Source organism: Passer montanus, unplaced genomic scaffold, assembly GCF_014805655.1.
Source record: "Passer montanus isolate IOZ18808 unplaced genomic scaffold, ASM1480565v1 scaffold70, whole genome shotgun sequence".
NCBI classification, from domain to species: Eukaryota; Metazoa; Chordata; class Aves; order Passeriformes; family Passeridae; genus Passer; species Passer montanus.
This window is the reverse complement of record NW_024372148.1, coordinates 2985449-3005380: the sequence shown is the minus strand read 5'-3', so window position 1 is coordinate 3005380 and position 19932 is coordinate 2985449. Positions and strand designations below refer to the sequence as shown.

The 19932-nt window shown below is 39.7% G+C and overlaps 1 protein-coding gene across 3 annotated transcripts in view; it reads right to left on the bottom strand.

The window, feature by feature from the left end:
• Nucleotides 1–19932, bottom strand: part of OSBPL1A (oxysterol binding protein like 1A) — a 76152-nt gene that overhangs the window by 14964 nt on the left and 41256 nt on the right. For all 3 annotated transcript variants that reach the window (XM_039730053.1, XM_039730054.1, XM_039730055.1), the window contains 4 exons: nucleotides 13468–13630; nucleotides 6462–6618; nucleotides 1398–1473; nucleotides 888–1022 (listed from right to left, as the gene is read on the bottom strand). In XM_039730053.1, the coding sequence (XP_039585987.1) occupies nucleotides 888–1022; nucleotides 1398–1473; nucleotides 6462–6618; nucleotides 13468–13630 (531 nt within the window). The remainder of the gene's footprint in view (nucleotides 1–887; nucleotides 1023–1397; nucleotides 1474–6461; nucleotides 6619–13467; nucleotides 13631–19932) is intronic.

Genomic DNA, 19932 nt, shown 5'->3' with positions numbered 1-19932 from the left:
ATATACGGCGAGTTAGATGTTGCATAACCCAGCTCTGAGAACATCCACAGCAGAAAATAAATCAACATCACAACCGGAGACTATCAAACTAATATCATAAATTAACTTAATGTCCTAATAAAGCAAATTATTAATAATTTGCTTTATTATGCTCTGGTCAGATCCATTCTTATCTCAACCCTTCAATCTCTGCTTCTTGTGCCATGAAGGACTGTTGTGGTTTAACCCACCACACATTTGCTCACTCACCCCCCTACCCAACCCAAATGGGATGGGGGATAAAAAAGGTGAAATCAGTGGGTTGAGATAAAAGTAGCTTAATAGGGCAGAAAAGCAAAGGAAAATAATAATGATTAAAGAATCAAAATACTCAAAAAAAATAATGCACAGCACAATGGCTCACCACCCACAGACATATGCCCCATCAGATCCTGAGCAGCAGCCCCCAGACAGCTCTCCCTTAGTTTATGTACTGAGCTTGACACCATATGGTAGGGAATATCCCTCTGGACAGTTGGGGCCAGCTGTCCCAGCTCTGCCCGCATCTCAACTTCTTGTGTCCTTACTGGTGGGGTGGCACATAATGCGCAGAAAGTCTTTAAATTACTGTAAACACAGCTTAGGCACAACTAAAACATCAGTGTGTTACCAGCACTATTCTCACTCTAAACCCAAAATACAGCACCATACCAGCTTCTAGGAAGAAACTGAACTCTATCCCTCTGAAAAAAAACCAAAACAGGACAATAAACAAAACTAGTAAATGAATAAGAGAACTCAACCTGCAGCAAGTTACAGGAGTTCCTCCTACAACGAGACCATGTAGAAGGAAGAAAGATCCCACAACATCCAGCAAGAGCTGACGTGAGCTAGCAAAGCCAACGCACCTGCATTCGCTCGGTGGTGCTGGAAAGGGAGCTGGCTTTGTGGATGAGGTATGTGTGCTCCATGTACTCCGTGAGTCGCTGCAGGAAGCTCAGGGGCTCGTTGAATATAACCGGCATTGTGATCTTCGACAGCTCCTGATGCACAAATGAAATTCGTGTTACGAGCTGAATGATTAGATACCCTGGCCCGCAGTAACCCAAGTGTAATTGGCTTATTACAAAAATAAATGATGCTCTTAGTGCTAATGCAACGTGCTTGACCTGGCTCTGCTAATACTGGAAGGACAAAACCCTTATGAGCTTGGTAAGCAGAGCAGTGCTGGAGTTAAGGCTACTTTTAAACCAAAATGAAAACCAAACAGCAAACTTCCTATCAATGACAAAACAAACCAACCCCATAAACAAATGAAAAAACACATACAAAAGACCTCTACTCCAAGCAAGTTTTCATTTGGGCCTCAAATAAAACAATCACTCCCCATTTTTTATCATGGCTTTCTGTTTACCTACCATGCCAATGCATTTTCTTAAGATACTCCAGATACTGAAGTCATTTCTGGAAAACATTGGAGATGGTAAGCTTGTTCTGTGGAAAGGAAGAAGGGAAAAAAGCAGAAGTAAGAAAAGTTTTCAATACCAACCATGACTAAGAAATGCAAATGCTCATATATGAAAGGAACAGTTTCCCAATTTTTAAATTAAAATCCCAGGGGCAATGACAGTGCTACTTTGAAGCACTTAAATTGTTTTACCTGCATAGAAATATGAATTTCTCCAAAACCAGAACCATTAATTTTGCATAACACCAGAGGAAGAGAATGTCTACAGCAGTCATCAGAGCATTTTTCACAATGGCACCACTAAGATATTTAGTTGTGTCTTTGTGAGAAAATGGAAGTTAACTGAATAGGTACATGTTCACTATGTCTGAACAGGGTTAAAACAGTGTGATTTTTTGGAGGGTTTTTCTGCTAGTCACTTTATATTGACAACGAAGGGCCACAACATTTACAGACTTTATTAAAACCAGCCCTCAGGAACAACAGAAAAAAGCAGCATCATTAGAGAAGAGCAAACAGAGCAGCCTGTTCTACAGGGGGCTGACATATCCTGAAACATAAGCATACTTTCAAGGACCAGCATTTAGGCTGAGAACACAGTGTACAATTCTCAGCCTTATGGGAAATCAAGCATGGAGTTTGTTCTGTTTTCTTACTGCTACTGACCAGCTCAACTGTTAATCCAATTTACTTCTAGAAGGCATAAGTACTGGTCAAAGTCCTTTGTCCACAACACAAATCTATTTTTGTATCATGATGCTATTTCCAGTAAGCAAAATTCACAATTTTTCTGTTCTTATCAATAAAAATTACCTAGAGCTCACTATTAAACTTTCAACGTTTTGTTAATACTAAATTATTGTCTCACTATCCTAACCAAGGCTGTCTTGTCTCTGCTCAAGGTAGCTAAAGCAATCTTTTTCAGAGAGTGTGAACAGGCTGTACCTTCTTTCTTCACCCCACCTTTCTGAAAACAGAAACACTGCCTTTAGGAAAAAAATACTTAGGAAAATTGTTTGTTTCAATAGCCCAACTTGCTGTGCTACCTCGCCTACTATGCCACTGGAACACCTTTACCAGGGCTGATGCTTCAGTTTTCAGAAAGAACAAAACCAGAAAATCTTTCTTAAAAATCAAACAAGTCCCATGCCATCAAAAACCCAGTCCTATGTCTGATCTCCTAATGGTAGCAATCTATAGTGTTAGCAAGAAGCTACAAGCCCAACACCTACTTGTTTTACTCGGCTCCCCTGCAGAGGATGAGTGGGTAGGAGGATTTATTTTAATTGACCAATACACCACCACTCACTCCCCATTTTGACTTTTCACTGAGACAAAAATGTTGTGTGAAAAAGATCATCCTGAATCATATCAAGTATAAAATACTTCTGGGGATGTTTTGATACATATGTCCAGGAGAGGACAGTGTCCACCAACTATTCAGTCTTATATTCACTTGTAATGTTAACTTGTTTTTCTTGTGTATCCTTTAATGCAGGCAGTCAGCAGAGTGGGTACTTGTGTTTGAGTAAGTCCTTCTGCATGTTAAACACATTAACCTTAGTTTGCTGAAGTATACAAAGAAATTGCTTTCCTTACATACTAAAACTTACATTTTCATTAAAGTTAACCTGCCCTTTTGTTCAATTTGTTTAATCACTTGAACGTTGGTGTTCAGTTTCAGCCACTCAGCCGTATTTGTTGCCTATATCAGTCAAACCTGCTATGGGAGTCAGTTCTCTCCTCCCTTTAGAACACACACACAGGCACTGGAAAAACAAAGCAGTTTTAAGACACCAAGGAAGATCCCAGGGACAAATAAGGACATGTGGACAAATGACAGGCAGCCAAGACTTGAGACCTACTAACCTTGACATACTCCCTGTGATTAAACAAATGATTTTTGAATACAAAAACTTCTCTCCAGATGTCAGTTTCAAAAACAACACAGAAGCTAATTTTAGCTTTAAGTGACAAAAACATCTGCTGGAATTTCTGTGCAGTAGAACAGATGAGATTTATTTAGGATCCTTTACTTAAAAAACACTTGCCCAAAGCATTAGCTATTATACATCAACTGCTAAGGAATCTTGTGGGGAAGGAAACACATGGAGTGAAAAAGGCACGTTTAGCTTGCTTTTCATGCCAACCTGCACAAACAGTCTCCTGGCTCCCATGAAACGGAACACCAACATGTTTGGATTCTGAAAGGCCCCCAAAGCAGGGACCAAAGGGAAAGCTGACAACAAAATTCAGCAGTAAGACAAAAACAGCAGTGACAGGTGGATATAAAACATCAGCACTTAATACAGAACATTTTTATGCACTGGAGTTTTTGGGGGTTTGCTTGAACTTTTTTGAGGCGTGGGGGTTTTGCCTTTTTTTTTTTTAATAAGTTTGGCTCAGATGAAAAAATTTCCCTCTAAAAAAGAAGTTATTTGAATGCTTCCTGATTATTTACTGTACTACTCTATCTCTCAAATCCTCTCCCAAGAAGTGTAACAAAAGTTAAGTCTACTCTCAACTCTGTGAACAATCAGCAGGATGCAAACTACATTAAAAAAACCAAACCAAACCAGCAAACAAAAATTTCCACCAAAACAAAAAACAAAACAAAAAAAACCCCCAAAACAACCAAACCACCCCTAGAATAAACATGCAGATGTGGTACTGGCTTCACCTATCTGTAGATGTACTTCCCAACACTTTTAACTCCTTGGAACCAACAAATTTATTCCTCCATTTCCAAACTCGAAGCATGTATACTCCCCCTGCCAAACAAAAACCAACCTCCACTTCTGTGTGAAAAACTCTCAACCACTCAAATAATATTTGAGGTGCAGATTAGAGCTCAGGATCTCTAGATGGAGACAGAAAAGAATCTTATTTAAACTGTGGGCTGAACAGTGTTAGGTAATCTTATGTGCAACCTAAAGGCACAGATCCTCTACTCATCTGAAGGTATCAAGATTTTAAGAAAAAGAAATTAATATGAAATTAAATTTTCCATGTGGTTAACACAAATGGAAGTTTAAAAAAGAAAAAGCTATAAGCAAACTCAAGGGTGTAAGGATGGAATTAAGTGAAGTCAAAACATTCTGAATCCCTCACTTTTCCTGGCATCAAGAGGTTACAGCTTTTACTCTGAAAAGGACCCAGGTGGCAAAGCAGGCAGTGCCTATTTCACCACATGCACACAGTTAGAACCAGCCCCCAGACAAAACAGGCACAAATTGGAGCCAGCAGCTCCAGGCAGGTAACAGAGTTCTGAAGTCACATGAAACAGATGCTCTACCAGGCCAAACGTGGCTACTACCAACAGCCTCAGAGAAGAGGCAAAAAATAGCACACATCTCACATCCCCTGAGAAGGGGTGAAGTTTAAATTGTCTGAGCATCTGGGGAGAAAGAGTCTGCATCAATATATTTGGGGACAATTCCCAGTGTGACACCAAAGTGCCAGGTAAAAAAGCCTAACATTACAGCTCAATCTATAATGTTGTTATAGTCATTTAATCCCATAAAATACAGCCATACATTCTACAGCCATTTAGTCACATAAAATAAGGTCATACATTCTTATCTAGATGCAAAATAGATTCAAAAAAGGTTCCACTTTTCTTCAGCAGTAAATTATTAGCAAATTTATGCACCCATTTTACTCTAACATCCTATGCTCTCTTTACTACTAGAAGACAGGCAGCTCAGAGAAACAACTGAGGCAGATGTACTTGCTTTTTACTTTTCATTACTCTTCATAAAATCAGGAGCTCTGAAATGCTCCTCCAATCACCTGCTCCCTGCAGTTCTGACAGCATTGCACAGCATTACAAGAAGTTGCAAAGTAATTTTTTACAGTAAATGGAGGAGTAACTCCTGTTTGAACTCCTCAATACAATGCAAGTCAACATGCACCATCATTTTCACGTTCATTATGTACTGCATCCTCTCTCCTCACTGTTTCCAAGGCATGAAGGCAATCAGATGTCCACCTTCACCTAGTCCTTCCTCCCCCACTCCCAAACATCCTGCTCTAATTAGGGAAGGCACTTAGCCAACGCCATAAATACCACATTGCTAACAGCACAAGAGCAAAGCAACATGCTTAGTCAGCTGCTTTATGTTATCTCCTCAAAACACTCATTACTCCACCCAAGACCTCATTTGCTTCAGTCTTTGTCTAATATGAGACATGCACAGGTCAACCTTTGAAATTATCAGGTCTGATGCTACCAACTCACTTCAACAGTTACTGGGCTTTAACTACCAAAATACCAAGTAATTAAAGCCTATCTAGCTTCCTTCTGTAAAATTAAATATTATTTTCCTGGTTTTACAGAAATGTGGTGTCTCCATCATCATCCTGTACATCCAAAACACTTCCAGAATAGTCTCATTGAAACATGCTGAAGTCTGGCTTTATTTGTAGCACAAATGTTATAGTGCCCTTTCACTGAAACTGGAGAATAGTGGTGTCTGTTACATCTCATTAACTCCAGACCTATTGTCCTCCTTTATCGGCAAGGAAACAAACAAAAATGGATCATTTGACAACACAAAATAAGCACATAAAACATGGATGAGACTTTTAGAATAAGACTCCCTTTGTTCACATTTGAGTTTCTGATGCCAGGCTAGCAATATTTTTCATTCATTCCTGATACCAACAGAAGGATCAAATAACTCGAAATTAAAGAGGCAATAGGAGGTACAGGTCATTAAAGATAAATGAAGGAATTAAAATCCACATAGATTTCAATAAGATCTAATAAAAAACAAGTGTGTCCATTTTTAAACAGCACATTATATTTTCTTTTTACTTATTTAGATTGGATCATCAGGATGCAAAGGAGCACACCTTGGAAAAACAGTCTTTATAAAATCATAGCACAGCCAATTACTTGTCTATCATCCCTAGCAAAGTTGTAAAATTTTTCTGTTAGCTTTTCAGAGATTCCTGTGGTCTCTTACCATTAATGCATATTATAGAACTTTAAGAATGGACAACATCCTACCTGTGTTTTTTGATTCCGTTTGACAGCGACTCCCCACTGCCACACACCTTTTCTTCAGACGTGCTTGAAGTTATTGTATCTTTTGAATCCATGCTGTCCTCTAATGAGTAGGCTGCTGTTGTTTCAAACCCACTTAATGATTTTTCAGATTCCGAATCTGCAAAAGAGCAGGTGCATGTTAATGAATCTACTGCCTGTGCTAGACTTCAGTCACTACCAGATCTCCCCGCCTTGTACAAAACTGAAACCTAAGTAGCCTACTGTGTCCTGATGACAGCATCCATTTGGTAAGTAACTAGTACTGCCAGAGACTGCTGCAGCCCAGCATCTAGACATAAAGAAATTGCACAATAAGCAAGACCACAGTACATTAAAAATCCTCTACGAAAATAAGCCAAAATCTGGCATATTTATTAAATTGAAGCTACTAGACCTTGCCTAGGACAAGAGCCAGTGCCATACAGATGCCAGTACCCTACCAAACCAACAGGTACCTTGAGTAATGACTCCTTCAGTTAGGTGTAAGTTCTTAAGACTCTCAGTGCTGTTCACCAACCTTCACTTCCCAACTCACTGAGCAAGTACCAAAGAACAGAAGGATGTGTCATATAGATAACACCAACTACGCAGGTCCCAGCAAAGTCTAAGTGATAAGCTCACCAATCAACAAGATAAACTTTGTTCTATGGAAGGCAGGTTAATAGTACAATCCACATCACATCTCAAACTAAACCAAACAACAACAAAACCTTCTTTCTAACCAGTGTTTTGGTGAGGTAGTGTTTGTCCAGCTCTGGAGAAGAGGTAGTCTTGCCCCAAATCAGAAGGTATAAATTTCCTGGCAAAGGCTGTATTTTTGTGTGAGGTTTTCTTTCAAACCTGACAAGATTGTCTAAGGATTATCCAACTGCGAGTTCCAAGAAGTGAGGGAACAACTCAAGACATGAACTTCTAACTCATTTGAAAAATTCTTTAGCAGAAACCAGGTACCGCACTGAATGGCAAACGGCTTAATGCAAGCCTCACTGTTCCTGAAAAACGTGGACCCAATATACAGTAGATTCCTGTAGCTATTCCTGCTATATGTACTGCTTCCAGCATATGCTGTTGCTCTTGGCTGCAAAACTCCAGAGAAATAATTGCAAAATTAGCCATTCTCTCATACACTCGTTCTAATTCAAAACCAGTAATCAAAATCTGCTGAAGTAGCACAGACTCCAAAAGAGTATCTTACAGCTGTCTACTGCCAGGTGCCTTCTTGTTTTGTCTTTAAAAAGCTATGCCAGTAGCTTCACCAGAACATGTAAATTGTGTATTGCTTTACTGAAGGGTGTGTGTATATACATACATACATACATATAGATAGGAGGACTTTCTACCACAACCGGATTACATAAGGGTCAGGAACAGGACAGAATCCTGACAAATGGATGCGCTATGTCACAATGTCTCCATCCTTTCTAGAGAGAGAGAGATCTAGAAGCATAAAGAAAATCTTTCATTTGAAACATCTATGCCTATCCTCATCAAGACAGTACTGAAATTAAGCCAGTTGCTAGGGAATGAAAAGAACCACCAGCTGGTGCTCAGGATATGTTAAAGAAGTGGACTGGCACTCCAGAGAATCTTCTCACAATTTTCCCCGAATTTGTCAGTCTATTTCTGTGCCAAGTTATGACATAACGTATCAAAGCATTAGTTTGGTGGGTACTATATTTAACAAGTAGGGTAAGGAAAAGCATTTTTACTTGTGACAAGTTTGTTACATAAAATACAGATTTGTCCAGAGATCCTAGACCCAGGTAGCCAGGGAAACAGAGTTTTCCTGCACATCCAAATACTGCAGAGGAAGAGACACTCTAGGAGTGTGACCCAACTTGGGCCTCAGCTTCCTGACCACACAACAAGCTATAAAGCTCTTTTACTCCACCTCTCTTTTGAAAGAGCTGCTCAAGTGTGCCAACAGTTACCATGACAAGAAAAGTATGAAGCCAATACCCAGTAACATAAAGGAAAGTCGGGCTCCTGTAGGGTCCTTTCTTCTCTTGCACCATCCAGGACTGTCTTGCTATGACAAGAGTCATAGCGTGCAAATCCCTTCAATCTGAGTCTCTGCAACAGACCCAGGACTCCAGAGCAGAAAGGCAAGAACAGATAAGCTTCACCAGAACTGCCTGTCACTCTTGGATATTATTCTGGGCATAACAAAGATTTTTAAATACCACACACATTCAGTTCTCCTCACGCTGATCTTACAGTGCCAAGAGCGGATTCTGCTGGACTGAGCTCCGCACCTGCAAACCTCTCCAGAGCTGTAGACACGGACCAGACAGCCTTCCCCAGGGCATGAGCCTTACCTAATGCAACAATACCATGCTATACAAGAAGAAACAGTAGAAGAATGAAAAACAACTGTTGTAAGAAACTGCTCCCTAGAGAAACCTAGAGAAACCTCACCCATTTTCCTGAGAAACAGAGAAAGTACATCTACAACAGCTCCTGCCATCAAACATCTCAGTATCTAACCCCTTAACATCAGCTATCTCCTTTAACCCACCAAGCTTAGCAAGCCTTGAGAGATTGTTAGGGTGTCAGAGCGAACAAGCCTAGTACTGTACTGTGAGCACAGATCAACAGGCAATCAAAGTGAGCTTTTCCCTGTGCACTTGCAGCGAACTCTTTTCTGAATTAAGATTTGCATACTCCCCCGTCACTGCAAAAAAAGATTTATATTCACAAGTTTCTACAGAGCAGCTGTCAAACAGATGACTAGGAGAAAATGAAGGGGTTTTTTTTAATTGAACTTAAGGGGTTGTGGGCTGAGGAGGGGGGAGAAGGAATAAGAGTCCCTGTTCAGAAGCCAAAATTTTAAAAGTGATCTCTGAGACAAGACCAGGCTGACTAGGAAGCTCTCCAGCTCATGAAACCTGAAAGAGTAACAGTACAAACACCAGCTACATTCTGCAAGAGTGGAAGAGACAGGGAAACAGCAGAAGCAATGACAGAAACTTAATTCAAGGGACCTCAATTTCCTACTGCTACAACTGGTAAGTTCTCAGATACAGACAAGAAAATCTGGCCAATGTTTTTGATTAATAAATAAACCTGAGAAATATAGTGCTCAGCCATTGGCACTGCTGGGTTTCAGTTCTGATCAGGTGTTTCCCATCCATCTGAGATGCCCAAGTTCATTCTTTTAACTCTATTCAAGGCAAGAAGTGACAGGCAGCAGTGTTCTCACAGAGGCTGTGACGTATTTTTGGTACACATTCAAAAAAAGCCACTTGACAAACTACTCTAAACATGGAAGGAAGGGCAAGAGGTTTGTATGCTTTTTGTACCATTTTTACTTTTAAGTGATCTGATTACTGGATACAAACTAGGAAACAAGCAAAAGCAACGGATGTAGTCTGCTACTTATTGTACCATTTAGAAGAGTTATTTATAAACACAGCACCCAGTAGCGTTAGATACCAGTAAAAGCTGAACTATGACAGGCTAGCTTCAGAGTATTTAAATATTCCTGTAATGTAGCTAAATAACTGTTTTTATTACAAGACTGCATCTATGCAAAGCCATCAATAACCCTCTCAACACATACAAAAGTCCTGTTTGCAGAAAAAACCCCACCTCTCAGATAAAACCTGTTTAAAAGAGAAAAACAAAGGAAGATCTAAACTCTTCCCAAACTGACTGCATGCACAGTTTGCATATGAGAAGGGAATCTTACCTGACAGGCAAAAATCAAGTACCTTTACCCTTTAATTCTTGACTTTCTTAGCCATTTTTCAGCCTTGTGGATGATCTCTGCATTCCTATTCCATTTTCATATGCTCCTGGTCTGTATTAACCAAAGCTAATAACTTCTCCACCTCTCTAGGAGATGGCATTGATCTTTTTGTATTTTGCTACTTGTTCAGTGCTCCTTCCCTTTCCCAGAGCCCTCCCGTTCCACCCCACCCTGCTTTAAACATAGAAGAGTTTGACACATGTTAAGCATTCAATCCTGAAAGTGAGAGCTGCAGCAGTCTGTGTGGTATCGAGTTTAATTACACATTTCCACCACTCCCATGATGAGTGCATCAGCGCACCAGGAAGCGCTGTTAACTGACCTATGGCTATCAGAGTTCAGATTAATAACACCCTTAACTTTGCTCTTTTTTGCACTGGATACCCTGCTTTGGTTAAGACAAATAACTGGCATTTTCTGTAAGTTCTTCCTTTCATTTCTCTCTCATTGCAGGGATTTAGTACTTTTTGACTGTTGCAGTAGTTCCTGACTGTTGCAGTAGTTCCTAGCATATCGCTTGAAGACAAAAGAGAAAGGGGACATCAGAAAATAAACTCCAACTCCAGTAAGTAATCTTACCACACTGCAAACATTTTCCTCACTCCAGTTTTGGAAAAGGAAGAGGATATTTCTGTAACTCTGGCCGCAATTTCTACAAACAGAACCACACACCAGACTTTAACAGTGAACAATTCAGTCTATGCCAACACTAGCAGGTAGCATGGCTCAGGCTGGAGCAGATTTGCAAGAGAAACAGATGGTGCTGAGGACTTGACAATCAAACCAGATACGTTTCTAGTGCTGTTCTCTTCAGATCTGCTCTTACTCTGCTGCCACGGACTGAGTGTCCAATAGGAAGTGGACTGGATCTTCTGATTCAGCTTCATTCAGGAGCAATTGGATTGCTCTACAATGTGAACCAGAGCATGGCAAATGGGGACAAGTAGTTGCTGCACTGACTGCATCCTTTTTGATACACCTCTTCTTCAAAAACCTGCTTGAAAATTGCTATGAATTGTCCCATTAGTAATACTTCTGTTGAGAGTAAACAAAAATTTATTTTTAAAAAATTAAATAAATAAAGCAGCAGTGGCATCTTCTTTCAACCTGTCAAGTCAAAACTAACAATTCTTCAGCTCAAAGTGCAAGCCTACTTATGCAACACTCTCACTTCTAAACTCACTCCTACAGCAGGGATTTAAAAATTCATAGAACTGCAAGCAGAAAAAGATGGCATCCTGATAGAAAAAATACTCTAAGTAGTCGCATTTTCCTACTGACAGACATTATAACTTGTTATATCACCCTGTTAAAATATATTGGCGTTTGCTCAATCTCCTGCACAACTTAGAAAGGTAATTCATGAATATGGCTATTTGTCCAAAATCAATATAATTTAACACTATCAGTTTGCAAAACAGGTTAAGCAAAAGCTTTGCAGACAGTTGTAGCAATTTAGATTTCCAGAAACAACAAAAAAAAACCCTCTCCTCAAACCATACCAACAGAAAACTAATTCCTTTTATACTTAAAGTGAAAGTGGTAACATGTATTCAGCAGTCAGGAAAATAAATCACATTTCCCTTTTTCTAGCCACCTCCCCATCCCCACCCCCTTCAGAAACAGAAAGGACCTTAATCTCTGCAAAGCACTAAATGTGAACAACCTAGAGAAGAGAATCTAACACCAGTCTGATTAAACTGATGGACAGCCAAGAAAGTCTGTCCCAGAAAATTATTTAAAATGCAATTAAGATGAATTATGTCAAGTAACTTCTCCCAAAGGAGAAAGAAATCACATTTGGGCTTTTTAAAGTATGTTTATATACATATGCACTCAGCAAGTTTCACAATTTTACAAACCCACTTGATACAATTTGTTTGTAGCTTGCAAGGACAAAACTACCACCTCTGGACAACAGGAGAGGTGGCTTTGGACACTTCCATTCAACAGTATTTAGAGATCAGGTCAGTTATGAGATGTGTCAACTAGCAGCTCTTTAAAGCTTAATATTCTCTCATATATGCACAATGCAAGCCCAGCTGGAGAGACTACATTCCAACAGCATCAGATAAAGAACTATTCTCTGCTTTGTTGACAATCAAAAGAGCCTGAGGCCTTTCAGCAGAATTGTTCCTTTGGTTCCAGAGGAAGAACCTGTTTTAGTGTTCCTCAGTCTCTTCTACTTGAAGGCTTGATAAATCTGCTGCTGTGCCAAACAGCCAAGTCTCCTTCACAAAGGTGATTCACTGTCTTCCTGTGCATAGACTTCCTTTGCCTCTTTTATCACGGCTTAAGTTTCTCACTGCAGAACACCTACCAAGGAGTCTGGGAACACTGCTTTTCTCATCTGTCAGAAGTACCAGACAGTTCAGTTCACAGAAAAAGTAACCCCATCCTTGCTAGTGAAGCTTGCCCTCACAACCCAATTGTCTGCTACAGTTAGATTATGTTCACTCTCAAGCTTTTCCAGATCCTTCATAGCTGTAGACAGCTATGTGCTGCCTGATCACCCAGTTAGAGCTACTGCTGAGCTGCATGCACTATGTACAGCCCTCTATACAAATGCATATTGCAATCATTTCAGGCAGTTCAGAATTTTCCAACTACTGGCATGCTCTGCATATGAAATTATAAAAGACACTAACTGAAGAACAGATAAGGAAAGAAAAGACATTTAAGAAATACATGCAGGATATTGATTCATCCTTTTCTTTCACTTTTAACATTTCAGGTATACAAAACTGAAATAGAACAAGCCTTTCTTAATACAATTATCCCTAATAATTAGGAATTTTTACAGTCTGATCTTAACAACACAACAAAGGAAAAAGTACACACCACCACGGACAAAGCAAGTCAGAAAGCTACAAGATACAGTTACCTCTCCCAAAATAGGAGCCTTATGTTTTGCTATTTAAAAAAAGGGTGTAGACTCCCAAGCAATCAGACCTTTCATTTCTGTCCTGTGGTTTCCTAACCTTTGGTCATGCTAAGGTGAAGCAATACAATTCTGCAGGTGAGCTCTGGCAAATTTTTACAGCCCTGCTCACAAAACACACCAAGCGTACTCCTAAAATTAGGTCCATGTTAGAAAGGCAGAGATTTCACTTGAAGATAGACTGCTTCCACCTTCTTCCCCCACCCCACCTGTCCCCAAGACATTCACTACACACATACTGTCTACACACTCACATTCTGGACATCACCACTTACCTGAAACAGCATCATAGAACTGCTCTTCACTGAGGATGCTGAGAGGTGGAGATCCCTTAACCAGAGACTGCTCTAGTTCATGGTGCTCGGTAGCGAGTGTCTCTAATGCTTCTGACAAGATCTTGTTTTTCTCCTGCTCATGCTCCAGTTTCAAATTCCTCACCTATAAGTAGATACATGTATGAATAAAATCTCATCTCTCTGAAGAATGTGTAGCTGGAAGCTATTCAGAAAATAGACTCTAATGAATAAATAACTAGCAAACAGCTGGAACTGAAACCACATGGATTAATAAGAATATTACAATACTTCTGTGATGACGGTAAGGTTGTTAGTCAGCATTTTTAGTAGCTGAAAAATCTGATGCATAAGATCTGACAGTATCAATCACAATTCCATAAGTGAATTCAAGCCAGATAACTGCACCTTAAAACTGAGGGGAAATATTTACAGCTCTACTTGGATGACCTTAACTACAGAGTCAGTGATCGGTTTCAACACGCACCAAGCTCCTTCTACTAGTCTGCTCCAATTTAGGCCAAGCAGCATCATCTAAATTGAATTACAGGGCAAATGTGAATGCTAGCTACAAATAACTGCAACTGAACTATGAGCTGAAAACATTTAACCCTGAAGATTACAGAAGGAGGTTAAGAAAGAGACGTTGATATAAAGAGCCCTCCCTCTGTACTCCCCGAACAGTTTACCAAGGAGCCAGAAGTTAACAAAAAGAGAAGCCCAGCCACCAGACAGTGGACCTTTTTTGAAACATGCAATGGGCTCCAGGGCAGATGATGTTATCCACGTCTTGAGTTCAATACTAGTAATGGAAAAGCAATATGTCCTTCCTATTTCTTTTTCTTTTTTTTTTTTTTTTTTTTTGGTGCTTCCCTGTCTCCTCTGTCTGCCAGCAGCAGGGAGAGGGCTGGAGGTTCAGAAATGGCCACTTTTCCCAGCCCAACAAGGCTTCAGTGTTACCTCTCCTTCAGCCCCTAAACCATCAAGTCTTTCCCTTTCTCCCTTCCAGTCCCTTTTTAAAAGCATCCCCAACCCCTGCCTTGTCCTCTAGTTTACTCTCAAAGGTCAGTTTACAACACTAATTCCCCCTCCACCAAGAACATGCAAGGACATGACAATTAATCTCTTGGAACAGTTACAGGGACAACTTACACATATACCAACATTACCTTTTTGAATCTAATTTAAGAACTGTTCGTATGTCCTCTCTGGTTACAGTTTACATTAAAGCTTTACTTTGGAGGCTTCAGCCCCCTCAGTTATAACCACTTCTCAAACAGTGGATTCAGAGCTGAGCACAAAAGAGACTAGCAAGGAGATATTAAAAGAGATTTGCCACTTCCAGAAAAGAGCTTCTATGCTGGTGGAAACATATCCTCTAGAGAAAGATTTATAGAAGAAATTTTCACCCCCTCAGTTGTGCCAAATACTAAATCAGCTGTTTTGGCTGCCAGGCTCTGAGTGTAAGGGGGGAATCCAATTAAATGATAATTAAAAGACTATAAAACTGGGTTGCTAATTGAAAGCACAAAAACCAGTAAGTCACTTACTGTCTAATAGCTTTAGTCTGAACAAAATGAAAAAAGTCTGGACTAGTTACTGTCACTTTCATTTAAAGTTCACTCTGACAGTACCAATGAAGCCAATTACTGCAATATTTCATACAAATCAGACATGCCACTGCAAAAGATCTGTTATTAGGCAGTTTCTGCTAAGTACATTTGGTATGCTGTCAAACAGTTATGGAACCACCAGCTTAGAGAAACAGCATCAGTATTTTTGCTCTTCTGATACAGGGAGGATAGAGGACTGAAAATAAAATGGTACTTTTCATTCTTATTAAACAGCAAAGTAAAATCAGTTATGAAAATGCTATTTGCAATAATACTTTTTGCAGGATTGAATTAGATGCCATTATGCTCTAATGCTCTGGTAAGTGATTTGAGTGATTTAAATATTTATCTAAAACTTACAGCAAATTGAAGGAAAATCAAAACAATCTAAAAACCTGGACCTTTTCAGCATCCTTTAGTCACAGTTGTGTGACTAAAGAAGCAACAACAAACACAGGCCTAAGACCACGCCTGCTCCAAAAAAGTATTTTCTTGACCTTAAGGTTCCTCTGTCCTATCATAATATAGAACTACTCAGAATTGCAGAAGGTTTCACTACAAATAAATCCCTTTTTGTAAAATCAATTTCATACTTTACAGTAAGGCTCACTTTTCTCTGTACTCCCAGACCTCCTGGTTGCCAGACACTTACTAGTACAGCAATTATACACCAGTAGTAACAAAAACCCAAAGCTTTTCAGCTGCTCCATAAGCAACACAATGCTAGCCAGAAGCTAAGGAATAAAGAAAACCCACTTAATTTTATTGCTTGCAGTTGTTGGGATGCTCATTCATAACTGAATGAATTGGATTTAAAGCAGCCTTAATCAATATCTAGGGGCTTAAGAGGGAAAGTTATAATATAGCATTTTTCTCAACAGTAAGGAGGTTATGGGATGGACACACATTCAGACAGAGTCCAGAGACTGCCCTACCAATCTCTACAGCCTGGTATCTCTACACTAGTCATTCCTTGAGGGCCGTTGTCAGGAAACACTGCAACACACCACATCCTTAAGCACCAAAACAGTTTCACAGCATGAACATGAGAATGAAAAAAGAGATTTTAAAAATGGTTCTACTACCCTTATTTTATTGATTTTGCCTGTAGACAAGCAATGCTAGGAGAGATAAAGCTGGCACAACCCTGACGTATTCAACAATACAGGAGAAAGAACATTGCTTGAAATAAGGTTCTTGCTTGAAATAAGGTTTTTTTCAAACACCAAACAGCTTTAATAGATACTTCCATTTTGTCAATAATAAAAGTCAAAGTGATGAAGTTCACCTCCTAAAACCTACTTGCAGTACATTGAATGTAAAGGGAGGATGCTGTTTTGTTTTCTCAGAATCACACACATTCTCTTCCCAGTTTAACATGAAACACTGCAGGCAGATTGGTGCTGCTTTCAGAGCATAAGTTTATTGAACAATGTAATTGACCAACTGAGTGATAGGTTTTCCCAAAATGTAAGCAGCAGGTTGCCATTGTGCATAATCTTGCCACGCTCTATTTCTCATTCACAAGACATGGTCAATTAGTCCATCTACCTTGCTACTCCACCACCATTTTTTGGAGATGGCATTTCAGCTTTATCCCTTTTGCAGAAGTTGTTTCTTCCCCATTGTGTCTTTCTTCAGTGTCCCAACACAAAAACATCTGCAAGATTACAGAAGGAACTTCCAGACTAGTTTTAAAATTTGTTATTAACACAAAAAGTGTAGGATTCATAAGCAGGAAGAAGAGCATAAAACAAGAAAGTTGAGAAGCATTTCAATCTATTAAACTGGATGCAGAGAGACCAGTATTTTTCAGCAAAGTATCATCTGATTTTGTGAAGTTGAATCAGCTGAATACTAAATCATTTTATGAACTGACAGAAATATCCATGTAATGTAGTAAATATTACACCAAAATGATGCAGATACCTGTGTACACACAGTTCTGGAAATCCAGTCTGAGCATGAGGAAGTACTGGGAGAATAATTTTATTGACAGCCTGAGTAATGCACAGCCTGTAATACAGCTATGGTTTCTGTACCTTTCATGGCGGTGCCTGAGCTGAGAGACAGATGGCAAATCTTACTGGGTTCAGCTCCTCATCTTCCAATTATGGAATGGCTACCACCTATTAGATCCCTGTCACTGGTGCCCACAATGCTTGTGCCACCAGCAGCATTCTTAGCTTTCCTCTGAGCTTTACATAAAAAGTGGCACCGAGTGCTCAAGTGACCCCAGCATGAGGCCAGGTGAGTTCCCAATGCCCAACTGGCCAGGCCTCCTACCTTATCCTTGTCAGGAGCAGTTCTGAACAACAAAAAATAGTTATCAATAAAGCTGGGCTTGTGCTCACACTGTTAGACAATGACACTTTAGATCAGTCCTGCTTCCATCTCTAAAGAGAATGGTATTACAGCCAAACTTCAGATTTACTATTTCTGATGGAAGCTATCTACCCTTGTCTCACAGAAGAAAACAATCACTCCATCATTATCCTTACAGCTACAGACACAGCTATAACCTCAGACTGAAGTCTTGGTTCTCTGTCAGAATATCTAGGTCAGTGCAACAATCCACTTTTAAACACATACTTCTCCAGCTGAAGATGTTTGATATCCACGGTCTGGTAACTAGTTTCACTTTTGGTTTAATTGAATAGAAATCTGCTTCCAACAGCTTCCTGTAACATTCCTGTAAACACTACAGTAAGACTTGGTGCTGTGAACACCACACTTTAAGTTGAAATAGTAGAAGTGAGTTGTTTTAGCAATCAGACTGCTCTTTTGTTAAAGCAAAGTAATAAACTATTTGCAGATACTACTATTGCCTTTCCATGTTATCTAAAATCCTGCTAAGCACAAGAGCATGGTTTAAAAATTAATTTCTTCATTGTGTTCTACTGCCAAAAAATTCATGTCTATTCCAAAGTATCAAAAAGCTTATCTGTGTGTAACAAACAGCAGTCCCACTCCATTCTGTACCCTCAGTCTTCCTGAGGTAGGTGGGAGACCAGTAACAAGCACCAAATCACTCTTTTTTATTCCCTTTTTTCTTTTTTAAAGGGTGAAGTCTTGAGCTATATCAGCACAGCCTGTAACCAAGGCCTCTCTGTCCATCCTGAAGACATCTTAGTACAATACACAAAATACTTACTTTGTTTGGTGCTGGATGCCTTTAATTTAAATTAATGCATAACAACAGTGGCACTTCTGTGGGATAGGAAAGGATCACACCACTCTATGCTCAGCTAATAAATGATCATCTCAGCAACACACTACTGCAGCTGCAAATAAACACTAAACCAAACATATAGCGAGCAAGGCATAAAACAAATACAGACATCTCAATAATACACAGTGCTACATGCTTTCAACATTAGAACAGTATATTAAAAGACAGCATACCTTAGATCCTACTTCTCCTGGACTGAGAGAGGAAAGACAGAGTTCACAACACCACAGTGTGATTTAGCTGAATTTTATTTTCAAGCACTCAACTTCAGTGCTAGGAGTGACTGCCCAAAACACAGAGACTTCAGAGTTGTGCTGAAAGGAAGTACCTCCTCTTTCTCAGAGAAACCATGAGGGGATCTGAAGGCAGACTCTGCTGGAGTGTCAGAACACTGCGTACCAGCCCTGCTCTGCAGTAAGCTGAGCACAGGAGAGCTGCCCGTAACACCGCCTCACCAACAGCTCTGATGCTCAGAAGGGAGGGTCTGGTTTTCAAAATGAATGGCTTTGTCCAACTGCCACAGAAATTCCATCCCCCCAGAACTGTAATTTCTAATGGGATATTTACCACAAAGCACAGAAATGAGGTGCAGGTTGGAAGGTAGAGGCTAGACTAACACCTGGCTGGAAATTAACACATAACCAAGGAATTAAAAAAACACTGCTATAGTAGAACTGGTATTTTTATGTGGACATCTCCTGATGCTTTCTGTAGTAACGTAAAGTAAATCAAACCTGCCATTTGTTTCATACTCCATCTATTCATATGAAGCTGATAGTTTCCAGAGTCAGCTACTCCAACAGGACATAATACACTGAAAGATAGATCTTACAGAGCACTGCACTGTAACACATGAAACGACAGAAAACCCGTCACAGAAAGCACTGGGAATCCAAAGCAAGAACTCTGTCCCTTCTGTGATTTTCATATCAAATGAAAACCCCTACCAAAAAACATGAGGCAAAGAGTGGAAACCACAACCTCGATGCAGAGTTTGATATGTATGCAGTTTGTCTATTCTAACAAGCTTGCACAGTTGTATTTTTGCTGTTAGTACAATACAGTCCTTATTGCTAGCATCTTCTTGCATAAGCCAGTCCTTTGTGATGTCCAGTTTAAACTAGTGCTGAGTAAATCTATTAATGTAGAATGAGAGCTAAAAGGTTTTATAAAGAGCCAGGCCTGCCTGCATGTCTTGAACAAAGGTAGAAATGTAAAGAATGAGTATTTTCCTCGAGGTGTATCTGTTTAGGAACGGAACATTTCTATATATTTTGCTAGCTAACTTCAAAGCATGCTACTGCGGCACTCGTTCTACAGGACAGACTTCCATGAAATGTGCTGTTAAGACTTTCTCCTACCTGGAATAATACCAAATTGCTGCTTAAGCTGCTACTGAAGTGAAAACCGAAACCAGTTGCTCTCAAAGAGAACTCACTCCAAAGTTCTCATAGTTTTAACCAAACTTGAACTTCAATACAGGATGTTTCCCAGAAAGAAAATAAATTATAGAAAAGGACTGATTTTTACCTCTTTCATGGGACATAACTCCCTCTAAGCACACATCAGTATATGATATGAATATGTATAATCATGCTTTTC